This window comes from Phascolarctos cinereus, unplaced genomic scaffold (assembly GCF_003287225.1).
Source record: "Phascolarctos cinereus isolate Bilbo 61053 unplaced genomic scaffold, phaCin_HiC Scaffold_8;HRSCAF=390, whole genome shotgun sequence".
Lineage (NCBI taxonomy): Eukaryota > Metazoa > Chordata > Mammalia > Diprotodontia > Phascolarctidae > Phascolarctos > Phascolarctos cinereus.
The window spans coordinates 22175279-22201166 of record NW_027556291.1 but is presented as its reverse complement, the minus strand read 5'-3'; the positions used below and the strand labels follow the sequence as shown (position 1 = coordinate 22201166).

Here is a 25888-nt window from a genome sequence, read left to right as displayed (position 1 = left end):
CAGGGAAGATGAGCACCTCTGGTGGGAGGGCTTGCTAAGCCCTTTTCACGGCTGCTCATCCACCTGTGGTGTCCATCTGCCACCCAGCTCTCACCTGTGGCTCCAAGAAGCTATAGAATGTGCAGCAGCCACACCCCAGTACAACCATCTCAGCAGATGGGCTAAACCAGGTTGAGGGTAACCGACAGGCCTCAAACCTGTTGGTGAGTTAGGGGAGTATCTATGTTAAGTGTGTGAAAACTTCCCCCAGAATGGGCGGATGAGAACAATTTGCTCCAATGGCCACAAAGTGACTGAAGCAGGAGTTGTGGAATGCTTAGAGCTTGGTCAGGCATCAAAGATGCCAAGGTCATCTACTGCCTCCCAGGCCATCACTACTCATCCTGACTTTTGTTCTACCACTGGACTTTGATGACTCAAGAAGACAGAGTGAGGTTGACAACTCTGTTCAACTCTGCCTCACTTAAACTGAATTCTCACACGAGGTGAGACGTCACCTGTGATACCATTGGTCCCCTTCAAAAATGAAGGACAAACAACAACTTAACTTCCATATTCCTTGTCCACTTGGATCCTACATTTTAAATGGAATTTTCTTCCCCTTGAAACGTGGTTTTTCAGTCTTTTTTCCTTTATATTTCCCTGTCACTCACTCTTTGAGTCCCCCCTGCCTTTGATGGTCAGTATAATCCTTGGGGAACAATTGTTTCAGCTTCCTCCCTTGTTAGGACATTCGCTTTTCATAGTTCCTTTCACTTGGTTCCTGTCCTAAGTATCTTTTGGGAAGGACAGGACTGACCTCAGCTAAATTTCAGTCATCTTTCATTCAGGCTCAGTGTAACTACTCACACATGCCTCCTACCCTAGTTCCTTTTCTAGTCAGGCTAAATCAGATTTTTTTCAGAGTTGGAGTTGACCAGAGCGGGTATTCTAAGCAGGGTCTCTGTAGCATTGGGATTCCCTAACCTAAGCACCACCTCAGGCAGTAGGGAGCCTGATTTCTCCCACCCCTCCTCATGTCCTCACGTGGCTGGGCTCAATCAAAGTTTGCTGCTTCTTGCAATGGGGTAGTGCACAAGTAAAAGGTGAAATATGCCTCCAAAGTCTCTGGGAATCGTACCTGTGGGATGGTGTGGACTTCTCTGATGGAGCATGGAAGCTAGTGAGAGAGGGCTGCTAAGAGAGCACCTGAAGGATTAGCATTCTCTAGTTTTAACTCATAAGGCTATTACCTCATTGGGATTCTTGTTTTTTTGCCTATCAATTCAGCTCTAATTGCTTTCCTTCTGGATTACAATCCTTCTTTTGGGGGAGTTTTTGAGAATGAAGAAAGACTGAAGAAATTGTCTAGTTTGACATCTTAATAGACACATCTAAAGGCTATTTCTTAACACTGGTATTTAATACTTTCAGGTCTTTATAGGTATACTCCCTGAAATCAGAAATCAAGTCTACAAAGTTCTATTTATATAGCACCACAAGTAATTAGGCACTAAACAAACATTTAAATGACAAAGTTGAATGAATTATTTTTCTATATTTAAGTCTTTGAATGTAGGATCCATTTGTAGGATCTATTTAGTTTATCACCTAGCCCCTTTCACGGTGCTTTTCATACATTCTGATTAACAAATAATATAGAAATAGTTTCTGCCTTTCACAATCTGGCTCCAGACTACCTTCCCAGGCTTACTGTACAATATATCTGCCATACAATCCAGGCAAACTGGACTAACTGCTATTTTTCATATGTGATATCCCATCTCCCACCTCTGTGCCTTTGTACAAGCTGTGCTCAAGTCTAGAATGCTCTACCTTCTTACCTCTGACTTGTCAAAATCCTAGCTTCCTTCAAGGCTCACGTGAAGTGCTGCCACATACAGGAGGCCCATTCAGACCTCTTCCACCACATTTCCACTGTACCCCCTTCCCCCAAAAAAAATTTACTTTATGTGTATACATATTATCTTATCTGTGTTCAGATTGTTTTCTCCCAGTAGAAAACAAGATACTTGAAGGCAAAGACTTTTAAATTTTTGTCTTTGTATTCCCTAGTAGTGTCTAGCACAGAGTGGAACTTGATATTTGCTTGTTGAATGGGTGAATCAACATATAATTTCCCCTAACTTCTGGGGTACAGTTAGGGGAACAGAAGATAGGAAACCAAGAACAAAGAATGTATGCTAGTATGTATATGGAGAGACAAAAAGAACCATTAAAAAATCAAATGACCTAAACCAGCAGCACACTGAATGTTTTGTACATTTGAGAGAGAAATTAGTGAAGATTGGTAAGAAGTGATACATAGATAAATACAAGCAAGTATAAAAAGTAAGTAAAGATATAAGAAAACAAAGAAGTGGGAAAATTATGGTGCTGTTTATATGTGTGTCCTTTAGGAAATCCGGAAGTAGGTTGTTCCTCCATAGTCTCTGTATAAATTTTGCCTAAATATCTAGAGCATAAAAAAATGAAAAAATGATGTCCTTACCTTTCCAAATGATCCCTGACCAAGAACCTTGAGTAACTCAAATTGAGCAGGATCTGCTTTCTCACATCCTTCTTTTACATGGTGGGTAATAGGAATTTCTTTAATACTTTCTTCATCCTGCTAAAAGAAATGTTAAACACAACTTCAGTTATAACATCCTATTTCGTTTCTTATATAAGAAGAAAGATTAAGCCCCAACCTCCACACACACCAAGTTCATTTCTGTCACATTACTAACTTCTCCAGATTTCCATGAGATCATACGAATCAAAATATAACAAGATCCAGGAACCAGACATAATTGCCTGATCTACAGATATGATACTGACTTATGTTGTCCCTCTAAACGCCCTCCTCAATGCCTCACATCTTTTCCTATTGATGGTCTCATGCAAGTACAGCATGTATTCATGTTTCAATGTGCCTTTTTACTGATTTGGCATACAGAAAAGAGCAATAAGTAATAGCAGCAACTGAGTCTCCTGTAGGGTCCCTAGGAAGTGTGATGTTGACTAGGTTAGAAGCCTGTAACTACACTTAGTGAATGGAAGTAATTGTATATTAGGAGGATTGATAAATATTTTAAACCTCAACCTTTAAAAAAGAAATAAAACAATCAACTCAATTGGTGACAAGAGAAGGAAAAACAATGGTATAGCACAGAATATCAAACATGTTGGCTGTGGGCCACAACACTCCCCAATGTGGCCCAAACAGATTAAGATATAATTGACTAAATAAATAATACAATAGAATATAGATAATGTTAATATGTGGTTTTCTAAGTAAACATGTGACCCGTATGGTTTGCTCCCCCCCCCAATTTCTATCTCAGTTTGACACCACTGGTAGAGAGAACAAAGATCTGTATACACCTAGCTGGTTCCAAGGTAAGGCCTTATTTCTCATGAAGCTGGGTATATAAATTCTCTAGTTTCTTTTAGCTGGGTCAAGGCATAATGGATGGCTCTCCAGGGAATGCTGTGCATGAGAAACAGTGAGGAAGCCACTATGGCTGAACTACAGAATGCATGGTAGAGGGAAATACATAAGAAGATTGGAGAAGTAGGAAGGCTGCAAATAACATTAACTTGAACTGTTCCTTCCATATCCAACACTGAGATACCAATTCTCTGTTCTTATACACTGAGTTTACTTAAAACAAGGCATTTGGTTCACAAAATGTTAGAAGGTATTTGGTTAGGAATTTGGTCAGAGATTTCCTATGTAGATAGAGCTCAGAGTAAAATATCATAACTTGAGCTTTGCAGCCCAACTAACTCTTCTAGGGCTTCCTAAAACATATCTAGAAAAGTTGAGATTAATTGTCCCTGATACTTACTAGCAGTGCGGCTATGGTCAAGTCACTTAACCTAAACCTCTATTTCTTCATCTGTAAAATAGAGAGGGCTGGATTCAACAACCTCTAAGGTCCCCTCTTTCCAGCTCTAAATCTATCTATCATCATGTTATTCTAATTAGGCAGACTGTAAAAAGGCAGAGAGTTTACCTACCTAGTTTTTAGATAAACATTCTGCATGCAGAAAATAGACTATCTTTCCCATCTTCCAGGTAGGGAACCTCAATCTTTTTTGAAAATTTTAATATTTTATTTTTTCCCAGTTACATGTAAAAACAATTTTAACATTAGTTTTTTAAAATTTTGATTTCCAAATTCTCTCCCTCCCTGCCCCTTCCTTGAAAAGGCAAGCAATTTGATATAGTTATACATGTATAGTGATACAAAACACATTTCCCTATTATTCGTGTTGCAAAAGAAAACAGACCAAAAAAAACTCCAAGAAAAATAAGAGAATTTTTTTAAAAGCATGCTTTGATCTACATTCAGTGTCTATCAGTTCTTTCGATGGAGGTGGAAAGCATTTTTTATCGTAAGTCCTTCAGAACTGTCTTGGATCACTTTACTGCTGAAAATAGCTAAGCTAATTATTATACAATATTGTCATTCCTGTGTACAATGTTCTCCCGGTTCTGCTTGTTTCATTTTGTATCCATTCATGTAAGTCTTTCTAGGTTTTTCTGAGAGCATCCTGCTTATCATTTCTTATAGCACAATAGCATTGCATCACAATCACATACCATGACTTGTTCAGTTACACCACTATTGATGGGCATCTCCTCAATTTCCAATTCTTTGCCACCAGAAAAAGAGCTGCTATAAATATGTTTATACATTTAGGTCTTTTTCCTTTACATTTTTTATCTTTGAGGGATAAAGACCCAGTAGTGGTATTTCTGTGTCAAAGGGTATGCATAGTTTTTTATAGCCTTTGGGGCATAGTTCCAAATTACCCTCCAAAACGACTGAATCAGTTTACAACTCCACCAACACTGCATTAGTGTCTCAATTTTCCCACATCCCCCTCCAACATTTGTCATTTTCCTTTTCTGTCATATTAGCCAATCTGATAGGTGTGGGGTGGTACCCCAGAGTTGTTTTAATTTGCATTTCTCTAATCAATAGTGATTTGGAGCATTTCTTCATATGACTGTAGATAGCTTTGATTATTGTCTGAAAATTGCCTGTTCATATCCTTTGACCATTTATCTATTGGGAAATGACTTATATTCTTATAAACTTGACTCAATTCTCCATATATTTGAGAAATGAGGGAGGCCTTTACCAGAGAAACTTGCTGTAAAAACTTTTTTTGCATTTATGATTACTATGTATTTCCTTCCATCCTACCCCCCCCCATTAATTCTACTCTCTCCTTTCACTCTGTCCATTTTCAAAAGTATTTTGCTTCTACTGTCTCCTCAGATCTGTCTTTCCTTTTATCAGCCCCCTTTCTCTTATACTCTTCCCCTCCTACTTTCCTGTAGGGTGAGAAAGATCTCTTTACCCAACTGAGCATGTATGTTATTCCCTCTTTGAGCCAATTCCAATGAAAGTAGCATTCAAATGCTCCCCCTCCACTGTAAAGGCTCTTTCATAACTCTTTTATGTTAGATAATTTATCCCATTCTACTTCTCCCTTCTCCTTTCTCCCAGTACATTCCTCTTTCTCACCCCTTAATTTTTTTAGATCCCATAAAATCATAGTAAACACACCTATGCCCACTGTCTATGTATACTCCTTCTAACTGTCCTAATAATGATAAAGTTCTCAGAAATTACAAGTATCATCTTCCCATGTAGGAATGTAAACAGTTTAACCTTACTGAATCCCTTTATCATTTCTCTTTCCTGTTTACCTTTTTATTCTTCTCTTGAGTCTTGTATCTGAAAGTCAAATTTTCTATTCAGTTCTGGTCTTTTCATCAAGAATGCTTGAAAATCCCCTATGTCACTGAATATTCATTTTTCTCCCCTGAACTTTTGCTTGGTTGTAATCTTGGCTCCTTTGCCCTCCAGAATATCATATTCCAAGCCTTCCAATCCTTTTTAATGTGGAAGCTGCTAAATCTTGTATTATCCTGACTGTGGATCTATGATATTTGAATTGTATCTTTCCAGTTGCTCCTCGGGGAACTCATATTCTAATGGGGTGAAGCAATACATGCATAAATAGGGGATATACAAAGCAATTTTGTTGTCAGGGAGAGGTATGCCTCCCAGGACTGCTGCTGTCTTGCAGGGGCATTGACTGCACAGTACTGTGGCTCCACTCTCACCCCACTGTGACAGACCTTTCCTGCCAATCTTCTAAGTTGTCTTGGGCTGGAAAATTGTTTCACCTCCTCCTTTTGCGGGCTTTGCTTCTCCAGAATTCATTTTGAGGCATTAAAGTTGTTTGGAGGGGGATCTGTGAGAGCAGGGGAGTCCCTGCCTTTTCTCCACTATCTTAAAACTTCAGAGTCTCTGTGACTCCTCCTCTTTCTCTCTCTCATCTCATCTGGACACAAATCTTATCATCTCTCACATTATGTCCCCTTCTCTCTACTCACAAAGCCACCACTGTTGTGGTGTAGATCCATGGTGTCAAATTCAAACAGAAACAGGGCTACTAAATCGAACATAATAAACCCTGTGCTAAGCACACTGACTTAGAAAATCACATATTAACATTATTTATGTTCTATTGTATTTTTTATTTATTTTGTTAAATACTTCCCAATTTCTGCTGCACTGTGGAATGTTGTAGGCTGTCAGCCTCAGGTTTGACAACTCTGCTGTGGTTTATGGCAATGGTTTATGGCAATAGCCTCCTAGTTGGTCTCCCTGCCTTTAAGCTATACCCTCTCCAATCTATCCTACAAAGAGCTTCCAAAATGAAAACCATAAAGCCCAGGTAAGACCTGGCTAAAGAAGCTTCAGTGGTTCCTACTGCTTCTAGGATAAGATACCAATTTAGACTGATATTCAAAGCTTTGTACAATATTATACAAACCTCTTTCCAGGCTGATTTCAGATCACTCCTTCTCATACACTTTATGTTTCAACCAAACTGGTCTATTTGTTCCCTATAAATGGAATTCCAACTTGCACTTCTGTGCCCATGCCTACGGTGTCTCCCATTCCTAGAATGTTCCCTCTCCTAATATTTATCTCTTGTAATCTAGCCCTACTTTCAAAACTATGCTCAAAGGCCTCCTACTCAAAAGGAGTAGACCTCCTTTGTTCCCTCCAGTTGTTAAGTGCATACCTCTCCCTGACAACAACATTACTTTATATATATTTTGTGTCACGTATTTATGCACATGTTGCTTCGCCCCAGTAGAATATAAGTTCCCTGAGGGTAAGGATTGTTTTGTTTTTTCCAAAGTCTAGCACAGTACTCGGTACCCAGGAAGTATTTAATAAGGGTTTGGTAGCCAAGATATATATATATATATATATATATATATTTATAAAACCAAAAGCCATTCCCCAATAGATAAGTGGTTAAAGGATATAAACAAATGGGTCGCAAAAGAACTGCAAATTATTCATAATCATATGAAACAATGCTCCAAATTACTAATAAGAAGAGAAATGCAACTCAAAAAAATCCTAAGGAGTTGCCTTACATACATAAATTGGCAAGGCTGACAAAAGATGAGAAGAGTTAATGTTGGTGGAGTTGTGGCAAGACAGGGACATTAGTCTACTGTTGGTGAGGCCATGAATCCATACAATGTTTTTGGAAAGCAAAATGGAATTATGCAAATAAAGTGAATAAGCTCTACATACCCTTTGATTTGAGATTCCATTTTTAGGTTTATGCCCTAAGAAGATCATTGATAAGAAGAAAATTGACATATACACCTGAATATTTATAGCACCATTTTTTTGTGGTAGCAAAGAATTGGAAACAAAGTAGATGCTCATCAATTGGAGAATGGCTACACAAACTGTGGTATGAGAATATAATAAAATATTACTATGCCATAAAAATTATGAATATGATGAATACAGAGAAGCATGGAAAGATTTACATCACTAGATGCATAGTGAAGTAATCAGAGCCAAGAAAACAACATACATAATGATTACAACAATGTAAATGGAAAAAACACACACACAAGTCAAAAGTGTATGTTGCAAAATTACAAACAAGAAGCAAGGCCCCAAAGAGACATGAGAATAAATTCGCATCCATTCCCTTGTAGAGATGGGAGGTCCATTGGTGTGGAACATTGCAAATATTTTCATAATTTTTTCAATTTACCAACCATCTTTTTCTTTAAAATAAATATTCTTTGTTATATGGGATGGCTCTCTGGAGGAGAAAAAGGGAGGATATTAGGGGAAATTTGGGTGATATAAAAAAATCAATAAAAATTTATTTTAAAAAATGTTATTTATTAATGCTGGATAAAAAAGGGAATAAGTAGGGGTAGCTAGGTGGCACAGTGGATAGAGCACCGGCCCTGAAGTCAGGAGTACCTGAGTTCAAATCTGGCCTCAGACCAAACATTTGACGCTTACTAGCTGTGTGACCCTGGGCAAGTCACTTAACCCCAATTGCCTAAAAAGAAGAAAAAAAAAGGAAAAAAAAGGGAATAAGTATGCTAGACAAACTAACAAAATCTGAGATTCAGAAAGTTAAAATCAATCAGTAACATGCCCTTGAGTCCAAGGTAAGGTTTTTTCCTTAAATTAGTAATCCTGATTTATATACACATACACACACAGTATACAGGTACCAAAAAGGCTTGAAGCACAGTTAAGGAGATAGTATAACTTATAAACATAAAAATGCCCATTTGGGGCCAGAAAATGTTGTCTCTTAGCCTGTGATTCACAATGGAATGACAGGTTCTCTAAAGATGAAGAGAGATCTCTAGTTATCTAGTCAAAACCCAACAATTTACAGAAGTTGGGAACCAGAAAATTTAATGGAGTTAACTGTACAGCCTCATATGTGAGGAATAGCAATTGTAGATAAGAATCCAGAAGTCCAGTCCTCTTTTCAATATACCACACTGCCTTACTACACAAGTTTCCCAAATTTCACAGAATTCATTTCTAACACCACACTCATTGCTTTTACAAATAATCTACAGAAAAACTGTCATTTCACCATTTCATCCTATTGATGTAATAATGCACCTGAACCCAAAAGTGTTGTAGTAGCAATTCCTGCCACTATCAACTAATGAAAATATCATTCAAAAGAAAGTCTTTTTCACACTTAGAAATAAGGGATTATAGTCAAATTGACAAACATTTATTAAGCACCTAATATGTGCAAGGCACTCTACTAGGTGCTTGAGACACAAGAAATTTACAATCCAGAGTGAAAATAACAGAAAAGGATACATTTAAAATGGGCTGTGTACCCCAATCTCCCTTTGTAACAAAAATATTCAAAATTTTTTACCAACTAGAGGGCTGCCAAAAGTACCAGGTAACTAACTGGCAAAAAATGCAATATGGCTGCTGAAGTCTTTCACAGCAATATCCAAAAAGTCTACAGGATGGGGCTATTATTCTAGGATAGAGAGGACGGCTTTCTTTGTAGGTAACTACCTGATCAGAGGTGTCAAACTTAGAGCCACAAAACATCCTGAGAACAGTCCAAACCAGATTAAATTGTAATTGGGAAATGTTTAACAAAATAAATAAAAATGTAATACAATATAGACAATGTTAATTTGTGGTTTGCTAAGTCAATATGTTGCCTACAAGAATATGTTTCTATTTGAATCTGCCACCACTGCAAGAACTTTGGAATTGATTGTAAGACATGGGAGACGCTGGCACAGGACTGCCCAGCATGGCGTGCCCACATCAAAGAAGACGCTGTGCTCCATGAGCAAAGCAGAATCTTAGTAGCACAGAGGAAATGTGAGATGCACAAATCTAGAGATATCTGTACTCCAAATGTTCATGTGGACTATTCGTGCCCAACATATGGTAGAGCCTTCTGAGCTCTTATTGGTCTGATCAGCCACAGTCAGACACACTATACCTTGACCCCAACAAAGTGAAGTCATTTTGGTCCTCTTTGAGAATGAAGGACAACAACCAACCATTCACCACTCAATTACATAAATTATCTAAATACAATTAAATTCAGCATCTGTGTAGGAGAAGGAAAGTCAAAGAAATTTATCAAGTAATTCAATTTTATTTAAAATTTCCTGTATTTATACTTTTTCATTTTATATCACTTTTGTTTCCAAATATGCCTCCTCCCCTCTCCCTTACCCAATGAGGCATCCCTTTTAGTAAGGAACAATAATGAGTGAGAAAAAACAAAACACAGCTGAGCAAAATTACTTTATCAACTGAGTCTGATGGTATATGTAGTGTACCAAAGTTTCCCACCCTTATAAAGAGGAAGAGGTACATTTCATCATCTCTTCTTTAGAGACAAGTTGTTCAGGTGGAGCTTTTGTACTTTTAAATTAAATTTTAGTTACGTATTTTCTTTTAAGAAGTCTTCACTGTATTGAGATAAGTCCAACAAAATTTCTAATAGTGGATACACATACAATCAATCAGCCCGTCCTTCCGAAATAAATACTTGATTTCATTTTAAAGCATGGTTATTTTTTTATTTAACAAAACCTAATATTAATTGGATTAAGGTATTTCCAACTCTTAGAATTTAATAATAATAGCTCATCTTCTTAATAAAATCAACCCACAGAAACCATGGACTGGCTAATGAAAAGGAACTTTCCATTTGAGACTTCCTTGCTTTATAAAATCAAATATACCAGGGTCAAAGAAAAATCTAAAGGATTGAAAAGATAGCTTTCACAAATAAAGTACACAGTGACCAAAGAAGCTGTTACCACTCATTCTTCTCACAGATCAAACTATTATCATCACAAAATGAATAGGCAGTGATTTCTTGTTGTTGACATCGTACCCAAACAAAAAAGATGGAGATGTTCCAGAACTAACTATGCTTAAAAAAAACAAATCTGCATTTAGAAAATAGCTGATCTATTCCTCCACGTTAACAATACAGGAAAGAGATAGAGGGAAGTCTTAAGTATTACTAAGACTTTAAATTTCTTTCACTTTAAATTCTTCCACAGCTGGTACCTTATTAGTTTTGGGTCTCTCCTTTTTCAAAGAGAGTGTCTTACTGTACTTCATCCTATTTTGTTTCAGCTTTGCCTTTGGCTTCCTTGCTACATTCACTTTCTTTGAGGTTCCAAATATATTTCCCTCCTCCCTTTCCCAAAGAGCCACCTCTGTTAACAAAGAATACAAAGGTAAAGTAAAAAAGTATTTCAGCAAAACTAACACATCAACCGAGACTAATAGTATAAGTAAGACTCCACACTTGTAGTCTCCCAATTCCACAACAGAGACAGGGTGGTACATTTTTTCATCTTATCTTCAGGGCCAAGCTTGGTCATTATAATTGCACAGCATTTAGTTCCTTTTTTTTTTATGTTTACAATGTTATAGTCATGGTGTATGTTCTTTTCCTTGGTCCACTTCACTTTGCATCAGTTCACATAAGTTTTCGGACACTTCTCTGTATTTAGTATTTCAATACATGCATGTACCATAGCTTGTTTAGCCATTCCCCAATTGAGAGGCTTTGTTTCCAGTTCTCTGCTACCACTTTAGTTGAAGCCCTCTTGAACTCTCATGTAGAATACTGCAACACTTTTCTATAATTTATCTCCTTGCCTCAAGTCTTCCTTCATTCTATTCTATTGTTCATGAAGTTGCCAAAGCGATTTTCCTTAAGCGCAGATCTGACCATTTTACTCTCCCTACTCAATCAACTCTAGTGATTCACTACTGCATGTAAAACTAAAATTTAGCTTTTAAAACCCTTTACAATCTGGTCCCAACCTATCTTTCTAGTCTGTCTATTAGTCACCTCTCTACTCTGCAGTCCAGCCAAACTGACCTTCTCTCTCTGTTCCTAACACATGGCACTCATCTCTTATCATTGTGCCTTTGTAGTGGCTGTCAACCAGGCCAGAAATATTCTTTCCTCACCTCCAAATCACAGATTCCCTCTCTTCTTCAAGACACAGATCAAGCACCACCTTCCACATAAAACTTCTGATCCCTACAATTATTATTGCCCTACCTTTCTAACTTGTTTTTATTTTCTTTACATGTATTCTGTACATATACCTCACACAGAGTGGTGGACTTGGAGACAGGGTGACTTGACTTAAAATCTCACCCCAGACGCATTAGCTGTGTGACCTTGGACAAGTCATTTAGCCTCCCGCAGCCTCAGTTTTGTCATCTGCAAAATGGGAATAATGCCATCTACTTCATAGGGTTGTTATGAGGATCAAATAATTATGTGTCTGTGAGTGTGTGTATATATATACATACACACACATACATACGAATGATATATATGTATAGTATATACATATAAATATATATTATATATATGTATAAAATGTCTATTTATACACACACACACACACACACACAGCGCTTTGCAGACCTTAAAGTACTATATATAAGGTATTATTTACATATGTACTTGTTTCTCTACCAGAATGTAACTTTCTTAAGAGTAGGGATTGTTTTATTTTTTCAAATTGTATCCTCTGCATCTGGCAGAGTGACAAATAGCAGGCACTTATGTTAGGTGCTAGGAATACAAAGTCTAAAAGGAAACACTCCCTGCCCTTGAAGAGCTTACAATCTAGCCAAGGTAGACAACATATACATATATAGGTACATATGCAACATATGTAAAAGAGATACAAGATAATTTGAAAGAAAGGCACCAGTGTATAGAGGGCATCAGGAAAGGGTTCATGTAGAATAGGGGGTTCTTAATCAGCCTAGAGTCCACAGGCCATCAAGAGTTCTGTGGATGTTATCTCATAAAAGGAGTTTGGTAGTGTTTTCTTTATCAGTTCTTGAGAATAATTTCTGTAGTACAGGTATTGATTATAATTACTCTTTAAATATTTGAAAGAATTTACCTGTAAATCCACCTGGACCAGATTTTTTTTTTCCTTTAGTAACTCCTTTTCAGCTAATTCAATATAATTTTCTGAGATTGGGCTAAAATCTCTATTTTATGTTTTCTAAATATGGGTGTGTTTTTGTAGGTCAGTTTTTATATGTCTTCCTTTATCTTTCTGCTAGATTCCAGTTCTGAGAGAACATTAAAGTCTCTGTAATTTAGCTAACTTTTCCTTTATGCATTTAGATGCTATGCCATTTGGTACATATATGTTTAGTACTGATGGTGGTAGAGAAGAAAGGGTCAATAATCTGAGGACCTTCCCTATATCTCTTAACAGTGCATAGATACCAATGAAACATATATACTTTCCACGATCCCTTGTTCTTGCTATATGCCTGGCCCACAACCTTTTCCAATCATAAATCATCTCTGATGCTATGATCTCTTCTCCTACACAACTCTTCAATGTTAACATGGCACAGCCTACTCACAACCTTTTCCATTGCCCCTTAGGTAACTCACAGCTTTAATTCTTTGGAGACTGATAATATTCTATGACTTTCAACCACACAGCATCACTAGAAAATTATTAATGTTAAAAAGATGAACTTTCCTCTCAGGCAGAAGCTTAGAGTCATTAAGAATACTGCACAATTTCCCAAATGCACTCTAACCTACTTTCCTCCTATTTATTTCCACATCAGTAATCAGTTGTTTTGTTAGATGTATACACTTTCATTCTGTGATCTTATTTGGTGTTCACCATGTCACATACCTGCAGACTCTTCTTGAAGAAAGTACTCATGCACAGGCACGAAGCATCCCTATATTCTACACATCTTTTGCATCTCTCATTTCTTCCTCCTAAATCATGTTTTCCAACACATTTCTGCCATCTTTCTGTATGCCCAAGTTGGCACTGAAGTCACCAAGTATTAAAGTACACATTGATTTAATTGGGAGGTTCTTCTGAAGTTCTGTGTAGAATTTCCCTAACTCCTTTATTCTCTGCAATGGATGTTGGCACATAAGTTCCAATTTCTTACATGATAAGCATTTGCAAAAATGCAACCAAGAGTACTGCAATATGACCCCAAGTATGTCATGAACTGCTTCTTAATGCCTTTGGACAAGATAAAACCAACTCCATTAATTTTTATTTCCCTCTCTAAGGAGGCCCTCTGAACAACTGTTCTATTTAGCTGTAACTTCCTATAGCCTTCTGGTTTCAGAGAAAATGGCAATACTGATGTGATTTTGTTTCTTTACTAATATATCTACTCAGTCACTGGACAAGTAGCTCACATTTAGAGTACTAACAGCTAAGTAAATTTTTTTTTTTAATATATGAGGCAATTGGGGTTAAGTGACTTGCCTAGAGTCACACAGTTAGTGAGTGTTATGTGTCTGAGGCTGGATTTGAACTCAGGTCCTTCTGACTCCAGGGCCAGTGCTCTAACCACTGTGCCACCTAGTTGCCCCATAAGTAAATCTTTACAAATGGTTTAAAAATAATATGATTCTAAGTACACATTGCTCCTATTCTACCACTTTGAACCTGGTACTACAGAAATAGAAGGGGGCTACACAAAAAACTGGGGGCCATTTTGTATTTTTCTTTGATGAGTCACCATCAAATATTATCACCAAGTGGTCAGCGTACTAGTGAGAGTCTCTCCAGACTTAGCTAGGCTGGTCCTCTAAAACTAGTTTGCTATTGGGACTATACACAAAGCCATTCTAGCATGGTAAAGTCTACTAGACTTTGTGCTCTACTGGCACAGAGCCACATAATATGCTGAAATGTCCTGCATTTAATGGACTTGGCATATCTTATACAAAGATGCAGAATTTTTAGGTTCTTAGAAATATTTTAGAGTAACATATACTATAATACTTCCTACTTTATGGCATCTCAAAGGCAAATTCTACCAGTGGGGCCAAGGGCTATAACACTCTGTCTGTAACACTATCACAACACAGCTTTCTCCAACACTGCCAGTTCCACACCACTCCTCAAGAAGCCCTGACCAGTAAAATTGGGCAGTAGTTAACTATATGCCTGAAACTGAGAGTTCCAAATCAATTTCTTGATGAAGACATCTAACTAATGCATATGGTAGATAGTTAGAAAATATAATTCAGTATACAGAATGTAACCTTAGAATCAACTTTTCAGGATCTCATCCTTCATACAGACCATGTAAGCTTTCAGTGCTTTCCTAAGTGGTCTGATCCAAGGCAGTTTGCTTGCCTGCTCTCTGGTCTGAGCCATACAATTTTCTGACTTGGGTTTGGGTCTGAGCAACAGTAGAACACCGCCGAACTCAAACTCTGTCATCCACTTGGGAAGCTCTGCTGGTTCTGACGGACAGAACTGTAAGCCAGCCAAAGGGGAGTCAATCCTCTGAAGACTAGACTAGATGCTGGAATTGAGATCCTGTTCTGCTCCTGACGTCTGAACCCTAACACTGCTGCTTGCTTGCCCTACCCAGGGCCTTCCTACCAGGGAACACCACCGAGGGTAAGTCATCTCAGTCTGCCTTGGAACCGTGACCTAAAACTGGGTAGTGGGTGACAGAACTGCTCATTGACATGTGTCCCCATCCCAGTGCCCAGTCTAGGTCTGGTGGTGCTCTGGGGCCTCCTCTTGCCCTAGTTCATAGCCTCTCCCCCTTGCTACTGGAGTGCTCTCAGGGCAATGATCTCTTGGCCAGACCCCTCCCCAGGGTCCATAGACTTCTTTTTCTCCCTAAGCAGGTCTTGAGTGGACAAATTATTCACTGTGACTTTTTCTGGACTTCCCCATCAGGATTTGATCTGTGCATTTTTTAGATCTGTTTTGAGGAATTTGTCTATTTTTTAGGGGGAGGGAGGCTCTCTGTACTGCTTTCTGCTACTCCACCATTATTTTACACAAGCAGACACTGAGGCTCAAAGCAGGCAAGCAACTTGCTACAACCTCCTAAGTGGTCTCCCTGCCTTTCATCTCTCACCACCAGTCCATCCTCCACCCAGCTGCCAAAGTGATTTTTCTTCAGTGCAGATCTGAACACGTTACTTCCCCTACTCAATCAACTTCAGTGGCTCCTTACTACCTCTAAGATAAAACATAAACTCTTCTGTTTACCTTTTAGAGCCCTTCACAATCTGGTCCCAAGCCATTTTTCCAGCCTAATTAGGATATTTTTTTCCATTCTGTGATATAGCCCAACTAGCCTCTTTCTATTCTTTAGACATAACACCCCTTTGTCCCATCTTCCTACTTTTGCACTAACTATCCCTCAGGCCTAGAATGTATTTCTCCTCCCCCTTGACTCACAGAATCTCTCTTTTCCTTCAAGTTGCAGCTCAAGTACCACCCTCTACATAAAGCTTTTCCTGATCCCTACGACTACTACCCTCGCTCCCAAAGTATCTTGTATTTCTATTTATTCTGCATACACTTATTTATGTACTTCTTGTCTTCCCACTTAAAGTGTAAGCACCTTGAGAGCGAGGAATTTTAATTTTGTTCTGTGTATTTGTATCCCCGGCACCAAGCACAGTACCTGACACATAGCATGTTCTTAGTAAATGCTTATTTACTGATTGTCCAATGTTGCACATGGAACTACTGGCACAGGCAGAAGAAGAATACAGGTTTGACTCCTAGTCCAATGTCCTATTGTATTACAATTTCACATATCAATGTACAGTCCTGTAATTTTTAATAGCAAAATGTGCCTAATATTTTTTATTCCAAATCACTCAAAAATAAATTTCTGAAAAACTGAAATATGAGAATCCAACTACATATTTATTCCTTCATTTCTGCCAATATGGCTATATAGAAACATTGTCTGAATCTTGCATGAAATAAGCAAGAGACCATATTTGATCAAATACCCAAGTAATGATACCATGGAGTCCAGGATAGAGACAAAATTTGACTAAAACCAAAGAAGGAAGAAACAAAAACTTACAGTTTTTAATCTTTCAATAACTATTTTAATATTACTATGCACACAAGAAGTCACTGGTTTTCATAATGTAATATGATGCTCAGAATATATACTTCAAATATTTTGGTGTACTTGTAAATATGCAAATAAAAACCAAATGCAACTTATCTTAATGTCAAAGCAATATTACTAAATTTGAAAATAGTAACTTTTTCAAGCAATGAACATTATGCTAAAACTACAAGAAATTTCATTTAGTCAAGTTATATAAGTATGTATCAGAAAGTAATATTTGTGGTATGACATTTGGTATTGACTCATAAAACGCAATACATTTATTTGTTCTTTTTCAGTTCAGTAATTAAAAAAAAAAAAAGATACCAAAGGCATCCTAAACCAACCACCTAATTATCATGCTACAACATGTTCTATGGCATTAGGTACCAAAGTAATAAAGTGGTCAAACAGTACCTGAAACTGAGGTGATATTTAGGTCCTCTGTCATAGTCAATTTATTACCTCCTCTCCCTACTTCCCTCCTTGAGGACTTACAAGCTTCAGGATAATTTTACCTGGGAACAGGGGAATTTTCTATGCTCAATTAAAAATAAAGATCCCTGAGGTTAGAATATACAAATCTCAAGCCACATAAACTAGTACTGACATAGTATTTGTCCCAGAGGTAAGGAATATAAGTGGTATTTTAAGCAGGAAACAGAAAAATAGAAAGAAAATAGACTGAAAAAACATATATGAGAGACTGAATAGATCAGGAGAGGAGGAAAAGAGGCAGAACAATATTGTTATTGCTCAGCAGAACGAGAAGCCAGTCAGCAGGGTGAAATAAACACAAAAATCTCAGAGGTAGCAAGCCCTCTCACCAGTAAGCAACAAAGGACCCTTCAGAAGGGATTCACCTAGTTTGGCTGCCCCTCCCATGTACTTGCAAGATTAAAGATACAACATATGGGATAACAGATTTAAGCCCATTTTTACCAACAGAAGCCTCTGACACATGCTGGCTGTGTGACTCTAGTCAAGTTATTGAACCTCTCAGCGCCTCCAGGTAACAATACAGATAAATTGTAGAGCAGGCACAGAGCAGGAGGGCTCCATCACGAGTCCAAGTTAGGGCAAGGAAATAAAAATAGTGAAAGAATTAAAATTAAGAACACTCAACCACACATGGAGCATTTCAAACAAAACTCCAGCAATAAGTCAGTCAACAAGTATTTATTAAGCATTTGCTATGTACCAAGCACTCTGCTAAGTACTAGGAATAAAAAGAGGAGAAAGACAGTACTTGCCTTCAAGATGTTTACATTCTAATGGGAGAAGACAACATATAAAAAGGGAGCTGAAAAGTTGGCAAGAAGAATGGGGTAGGGAGTGGGGAGGGTTGGGAAGAAGGTACCTGACCCAGGACAGGGCAGAGAAGTCCCATGGAGATGAGACAACAATGCATCTGGAAAAGGAGGAAGGCATCTTTGGCCTGGGCCTCCTCCTTAAATTGGGAGTTCTGGGAGGCACCAGCCAATCAGAAGATAAGGCCTCAAGGGCAGAGAGTACTTCCAACGTGAGAAGGAGTCCAGGTGCAGAGTGTAACTCCAGGGTGAAGAGTTTTCTGTGGCGTGGTATACAAAAGTCCTGGGAAGATGAGTCAGCAGCACAGCTTGGAGACAGGCATCTTTAGCCTGGATCTCTTCCTTAAATTTGAGGCTCAAGGATGAATCAGTCAATCAAAAGGTGAGGCCTGACACAGTCAATAACTGACCGCATCCAAAATACCATTGTAGAAAAGATATTTCTTAAGTATTTTTTTTCCTGGACCTAGAATTTTAGTGTGGGGAGCTCCCAGTCCCTACTGATGTACATCTGCAACTTGGCAGTGAGACCTCTCTGAGGCCTTGGGCTGAGGAGTGACTTGCCCAGAATCATAAGGCTAGCATGCGTCAGAGGGAAAACCTCATCTCTTCTGACTCCCAAGGTAATCTCTCTTTCTACTATACCATTCATTCTTGAATTCAGGTATATTTGCCTTTAAAAAATGTACAGTTCTAGATTATATCTGGATTCAAATTTCTGGATAGAGATCTAAGTTTATAATTATTAAAGCTATAACTTTATCTAGAATATTGTTTCTCAGCATAAACTGTGCTGCAGACCTGCAGAATATCTACCTTTGGCTGCTCTGCCCTCCATAGCATCAGCGTTCAGCTCTCTCTGGTTCAAGGGGTAAGGAATCAGAGCTCCTGCAAGGACCAGGATGCGGGAAGTATATGTTTGATATGGAGGGGTGGGAGTGGGGTCAATTTTTTAAAAATTTGTAGGTTAAAAATTTTTTTAAATTTGAGGCAGCTAGGTGGTACAGTGGATAGAGCACCAGCCCCAGAGTCAGGAGGACTTGAATTCAAATCCCACCTCAGACACATAATACTTACTAGCTGTGTGACTCGGCACATGTCACTTAACCCCAATTGCCTCACCCCCCCAAAAAAAAATTGTAGGTTTTATAAAATAAGAACCTTTGATGGTAAAGCTTTGCAGTTAGGTTCACAGGATCACAGTTGGGTAACTGATCTAGAAACAAGTACAGCACTCACCTAGTGTTAATGGAACACAACAATTCAATTGATAACTCAGTCTTAAGAAATTACTATGATTTGGGCATTTAAAAAAAAAGTCTTCTGTCAAGGCATAAAGCTTTTGACAAATAGGATAAAAGCCATATAAATCACCAAATCACTAGGCATTATCAATGAAAGACAACTAACACGCTTACCCTGGCAACTACATTAAAAAAAAAAGTACTCTCAGCTACCATTCTCACAAAAGCAGCATATCAAATAACAGGTGAGTAGAAATAACTACAAAAACATCTCATTTGTTATTAGATGGTTTCCCTATTTCATCAACTATAAAAGAAAAGCAATATGACATTTTCTCCCCTAACATTTATGCTACTATTCAATCATTAAATGGGAGAAGCAAAAGGTGGATGATGTGAAATACGACATTTCTTTACAATAAAGCAGCTTTTAGATAATTTGCAATGACTTTTAACTCATCAGTTACCAAAATGGGAAGACGTATTTGAGTATTTGTCAGTGGTAAATCTAGCATAGGGTTCTTAACCTGAAGTCTGTAAACTTATTTTTCAAAAAAATATTTTGGTAACAGTATTTCAATAGAACTAGTTTCTTTTTCAATGCTATGCATTTTAATTCATGTATCTGAAACCATTCTAAAAAGGGGTATCCATAATCATTACAAGACTTCCAAAGGGATCCATGACACAAAAAATAGCAAAACCCCTTATCTAGAGGTATTAAGATTACTTTGTGCTACATTTAAAAGATAACAAAGTGTTAAAACATTTTATGCAGTACAGAAAGCTTTTCTAAACAACCACGTTCATCTACAAAATTAACAACTGAAGATAGAGTGAACAGTTTAACTGAAATAATCAATCATAAGGCTGAAAAGACTACAAAGCAGTATTAGGTTACAGAAGCACAAAAAAGTTCACATTCCCAGAACAGTATGGAATACTGTCGAAAGGCCTATGTGACACAGCAGTAAACTATTCTCATTAGCATCTGAGATACCAATCAACAGTATCACACAGAATAGAATAAATGTAGAGTGGAAATTATTAAATAAAAAGGTGAAAAATCATGTTTATTAGGCTAACCCACCAGTTTAGAATTCTGACAAAGCAAATTAATATTTTAAACTGAGACCTAAAATTAAAAGGTTACACTGTCTTTTCTCATGTCCCTTGCTAACAAGAGAAAATTACAAATTCTTAGATGTCTGTCTAGGGTTCTTCTATTGTTGATTTCCTGGTGTGACTTGGAGCAAGTCCCTTCACCTCTTTGGACCTGAGTTTCTGTATCTATAGAATTAGAGGTCAAGGGAGTTGACTGCTAAGATGTCTTTTAGCTTTGGCACACTATAATTTCTATGATTTTGTGTGGTACATAACATCTACTAATACACATCAGAATTTAAAGCAATCCAACATTTATTAGTCACCTCTTATGTGCATTGTACTGCGTAACTGAAAAAAGACACGGTGTTTTCCCTGAAGGAGTTTATATTCCAGTAGGAGGGACAAGACACCTACATGAATAAATCATGTTATAAAGGCATAGAAACCAAGAGTGGGATGACAGATTCAAGAAGGAAGCAATCATGCACACGCGGGAAAGTCTTATTGAGCAGGTGGCATTCAAGCTGGACCTAAAGGAAAAAGACGGCCAGGGATGTGAGCGGACCATTCAAGGATCAGGAAACATGACATGCAAAGACACAGGAGTGAGGAAGGTAGGAACAAAATAGGGACTGGCCAGTGGTCCTGTTGTGGGACAAAAGAGTGATGTGGTCCAACATGTGAATTAAGATCACTTTGGCAGTCATGGAAAGGACAAACTGAAGAGAAGAAGCAGTCAGTCCAGCTGGGAAGCTATTACAATTCTCCAGGGGAAAGGTAGTAAGGGCCTGAACGAGGGTGGCAGCAGTACAAGTTGTTACTTACTGTGCTGTTCATTCTAGCTTTTATTTGCCCAATCCTTTTGTTGAAACCTGAGTTCCAAATACATAACTACCTCTCCACCCTTACATATCATAAACATCAGTAGCATTCCATTTACTTATTACCACATTATACTTTACTCAAGATAACTAAGACAATCTTCTAGTTTGCCCTGTTTATTTCTTCATGCTTCTTAGAAGTAGATAAACAATGAAGCAAATTAATAGCCCTGTTAGCTCATGTTATGTAATACATCTTAGACAACCTTAATTTTCAGTTTATTCACACTTAATGAAATCAAAACAAGGGTAAGGATAGTTACAAATGTTACTCGTAAAAGCATAAACTTAAAAAGGCTAAAATGTCAATTTTTTTACTTTTATTTTACTAGAACTGAGCTAATTGTCACAAGATTACCAGCTGGCAAATTTTTACAAATGTATATTTCAAAGAGTAGTCTTGGTTATTTAGTATTTTAAGAACCTATGATTGAATTAGCTTGGGTATTTTTTTCATTGACAGACCAGAACCATTTAACATCTTAGTAGATGGTCTTCTTGACTTGTTATGGACAAAGCAAAGATTGGCCTCGTGGCCAATCTTCTAGTGATAAGCTTTTCCCAAAATAGCTAGGTTGTTCTTCAGATGGCAGATATGATAGTCCAGGGGTGGGGAACCTGCAGCCTCGAGGCCACAAGTGGCCTTCTACGTCCTTGGGTGCAGCCTTTTGACTGAGTCCAAGTTTTACAGAACAAATCCTTTTATTAAGGGGATTTGTTCTGTGAAGTTTGGATTCAGTCAAAGGGCCGCACTTGAGGATCTAGAGCACCACATGTGGCCTCAAGGCTGCAAGTTCCCTACCCCTGCTATAGCCCATGCTTTTCATCTTTTAAGCTTGGTAGGACCCACACAGTACACTCTGTTGGAATATTCTTCAAGCATTTCGTCTTCATGGGGCAGCTAGGTAGTGCAGTGGATAGAGCACTAGCCCTGGAGTCAGGAGGACCTGAGTTCAAATCCGATCTCAGACACTTAACACTTACTAGCTGTGTGACCCTGGGCAAGTTATTTAACCCCAATTGCCTCACCAAAACAAAAACAAAACAAAAAAAAAATTTGCCTTCATGCTATGATGAAATATTGAAGCCTTGACTACAACCTAATATGAATCTCTTTACTGGTTCCCAACAGAGAAAGGCATTTATTTGCAAACTGCCTTCATGAAAAAGGAAAATAAGCATTTTAGCATCAAGTTGATTCTGTCCTTATCTAATCTAGAAAATATGGGTACTTCTCTACTTCTTCCTTCTGAACTAGAAGCATCTGAACAGAGACAATGTAGGGAAAGAGCATGGTGCAATGGAAAGAATGGTAGATTTGGAGTCAGAAGAACTGGGCTCTATCACTTACTATCTAGTCAAGTCACTCTTCCCCTGGTCCCAGTTTCCTCATCTGTAAAATGAGGGCGTTGCCCCAGATTCCTTCTAAGGCTCATTCTAGTTCTAAATCTATGATCTTATGAATATGTCATACACAGAAACGAAAACTTCACAGGAATGATAACTGACAATTACATAGTGTTGGGAAGTTTGCTATGTATTCTAAAACCTCATTTAAGCTACTAACAATCTGAATGCAGACTCTCCCCATATTAGGACTACCCTATGGATCTTAAATACAGAATCGTGTTTTGAACTCTCCTGAAAATAGGAATCTGTGTAGGCTTAATACAGGGACTTCATAGCTAGGTAACTTCATAATGCTCTCCGCCTTTTGTCTAAAAGAGAGAATGGCAAGAGAAAGAAACAGAGACTCTTAGCAAAAAGCTTCAGGGAGTCCACAAAAACATTAGCCTTCTAGTGCCAGAGGCAGTGGTATACTCCCTCGGAAGAGATCTTCCAGCAAAAGCTGGATAAGCAATGTGTAAGAGGGAATTTCTCACTGGGTATAGGTTGTATTTGATAGCCTATGAGAAGGGTCCTTCTAACACTTGAGATTCTGCAAAAAAAATATTAAGCACCAGTATTTATTTGTATTTCTCAATCTGCTCCATTTTAGGAATGACTAACTGTTCCACAGAAAACACAGATAATGGAACATCAACTATAGTTTGAGGCGTCACTCTCTGTATTAAATACACAGACACAAAGAGACAAACAGCTACACACACACCCTTATAGCAGCCAGACAAAATATAAAAGATGGAATATAGTTCCCTACTTTGATTAGTGTTGATCTTTTAAAATAAGTTATGTGAGAAATGACTGAAATTACGGAACTTAACCAACAGCAATGTGAGGTTAAAACAAAAAATTTCTACTGCCCTTTTAAAGAGATCTCAGAATAATACCCAATTAGAATCTAAAAGGTCTTCATGTCTTGTATCCATTCGTGTGTTACTACAACTCAACTTTCCCATAGGATAAGCAGTTTGCTTTCACTGAAACAATACTAGAACACTAGACTCAGCCTGAGAGGTTGGGACTAGATTTTTAAAAATTTTTTTAAGGACTCCATTCATGAAATAGGAAAACCTCATGGAAGACCTCAAATGTGTTGGCTTGGTCTCCCATGGAGAATTTCTGGGAAGATATGGCCAAGATCACAGGATGACAATGCTAGAGCTGAAAAGGACCTTACAAGCCAGCTAGTCTAATCCTCTTGTTTTACAGAGGAAGAAGTGGGAGTCCAGAGAGCCAAGCTAACTTGCCCAAGGTCAAAAAGCCACAAGTGGTAGAACCAAGACTCAAAATGAGCTCCTCAAATCCCAAAATGAACCATCAGGACAAGATGGGTTACAAGTTGTACCACTGGCAGGAATGTCCACATCAGTGGATCCTTGATCTCATCCAAAAATCAAAGTATTTATGGTAGAAAGTTTTGTTTCTACACTTAAGAGAAAGCCACAAGATACTTTGAAATAAGAGAACCTCAACAGGCTAATATTAGGCCTATACTACCAAGTTTAAAAAAATTTATGTGCAACAACTTTTGAGATAAGAAAAAACTTGTCATCAAGAATACTTACATGGTAGGAATATGGTTCCCCTTCTTCCATTGGCTCAACCATTTTAAGACCATTCAGCTGAAAAACACATTTTTAAAAATTGAAGTTTCACAGTATTCATTTAAAAATAAAACCACTTAGAACAAAGATATAATTCTCAGAGACATTACACTTTACAACTTGATGAGATTAATACCTATTAAAGCACAAACAAAAGGCCATGGAGCTAAAAAATATATATGATGAAAGCAGCACTAATCAAAGATGCTAAAAGGTTTTGCAGGAGAACTGATTCAATAGCCTTATAATCTGCTTCAAATCATACTATGTAGACCTTTCCTATTAAAGCCAACAATATGCAATAACTAACTAGAAATATATGAGTTGTGAGAATTATAGCAAAATGGAGTTTTTTCAAACAACTAATTACTTACTGAGTTCTATTCAAGAGTGCCACTAGCCAAATACCTGATGAGAACATGAAAAAGGAAAATATGACACAGAAGTGGTACCTATTCCAAAGTGTATTCAAAAGAAATCAGGTTAGGAAGAGTTTTATACACTTAAACTAGTCTGGATTCCTTCCTTTTCACTATATTAAATAAAATGTTATGATAATATACCTAACAAAGCAAGCATGGGAAATAGAAATAACTAGTCGTGTTAACAAAATTGTTTAGGTAAACAAGGCTTTACCTGAGGCCTAGTAGACATGAAGATTTTTACATTTGAGAATCAACTAGATGATACCAGTAACACAAAGTCTAGAAAATTGGACAATTCACAATGGCTCTGACCTAAGGAGAGTTAACTGGCTATTTGCCAGAAAAATTATTTTCTATATTTACTAAACATCCTTGTTCTAAAGGATTCAAGGTCCAATATATACTAAGAAAGGTTTAACTACTCACTGTCAAATATTTTACTCTACCTGTTACTTAAAAACGAAACCCAACTTGAAGGACGATTTCTACTATAGGAACTCCCACAAAACAAAGGGACACTTCCAGTTTTTAACTAACATACCTCCTTTTAGAATACCATGGCAAACCAAAGTCAAAGTAGATAATTTATTCAGTTCACTGTAGTTATTGCAGAGAAATATTTAAAGCAATTTTCACAACACTGCTACCTCTGTGCATTTTTATATACTCTTTTCAATAAAAAGATAAAATACTATCCCATTTCTTCCTTATTCCATCTTCCAGACAAAATAAGAAATGATTTGCCCCATAAAGCATAATTTCAAATGAGCCTTTTTGAAAAAGATTTTAAGTTTTACTAAAAGGCTGCCTAAATGTATACACACTTAATATTGTATTCACTTGAAACTTCTTCCTTACCAACCCTACAGAAGCTGACACAAAACACATTTCAATGAAGGAAAACCATCATCATTCATGAACCAGGAAGATCCTGGAATAGTTACTTCAATAAGCATTTCTAAGGTGCATATACACAGATAACACACTATACTAGACTATGAGGGATACAAAGGAAGGTATTAAGTTTCTACTTCATCTACAAATATTAACAGAAAGGGGAAATCACTTAGCAATTTGATCCAGATATACCAAAATCTTGTCAGCTCTGTTG

At 37.6% G+C, this 25888-nt stretch overlaps 1 protein-coding gene across 2 annotated transcripts in view; it reads right to left on the bottom strand.

Moving 5' to 3' along the window:
• RPS6KA6 (ribosomal protein S6 kinase A6) overlaps positions 1 to 25888 on the bottom strand; it is a 109806-nt gene that overhangs the window by 65279 nt on the left and 18639 nt on the right. Inside the window, exons 2-3 of one of the 2 annotated variants that reach the window (XM_020964555.2) lie at positions 24314 to 24370; positions 2492 to 2611 (exon numbers count right to left, since the gene is read on the bottom strand). In XM_020964555.2, the coding sequence (XP_020820214.2) occupies positions 2492 to 2611; positions 24314 to 24370 (177 nt within the window). The remainder of the gene's footprint in view (positions 1 to 2491; positions 2612 to 24313; positions 24371 to 25888) is intronic. The other variant, XM_020964557.2, reaches the window with a different exon arrangement.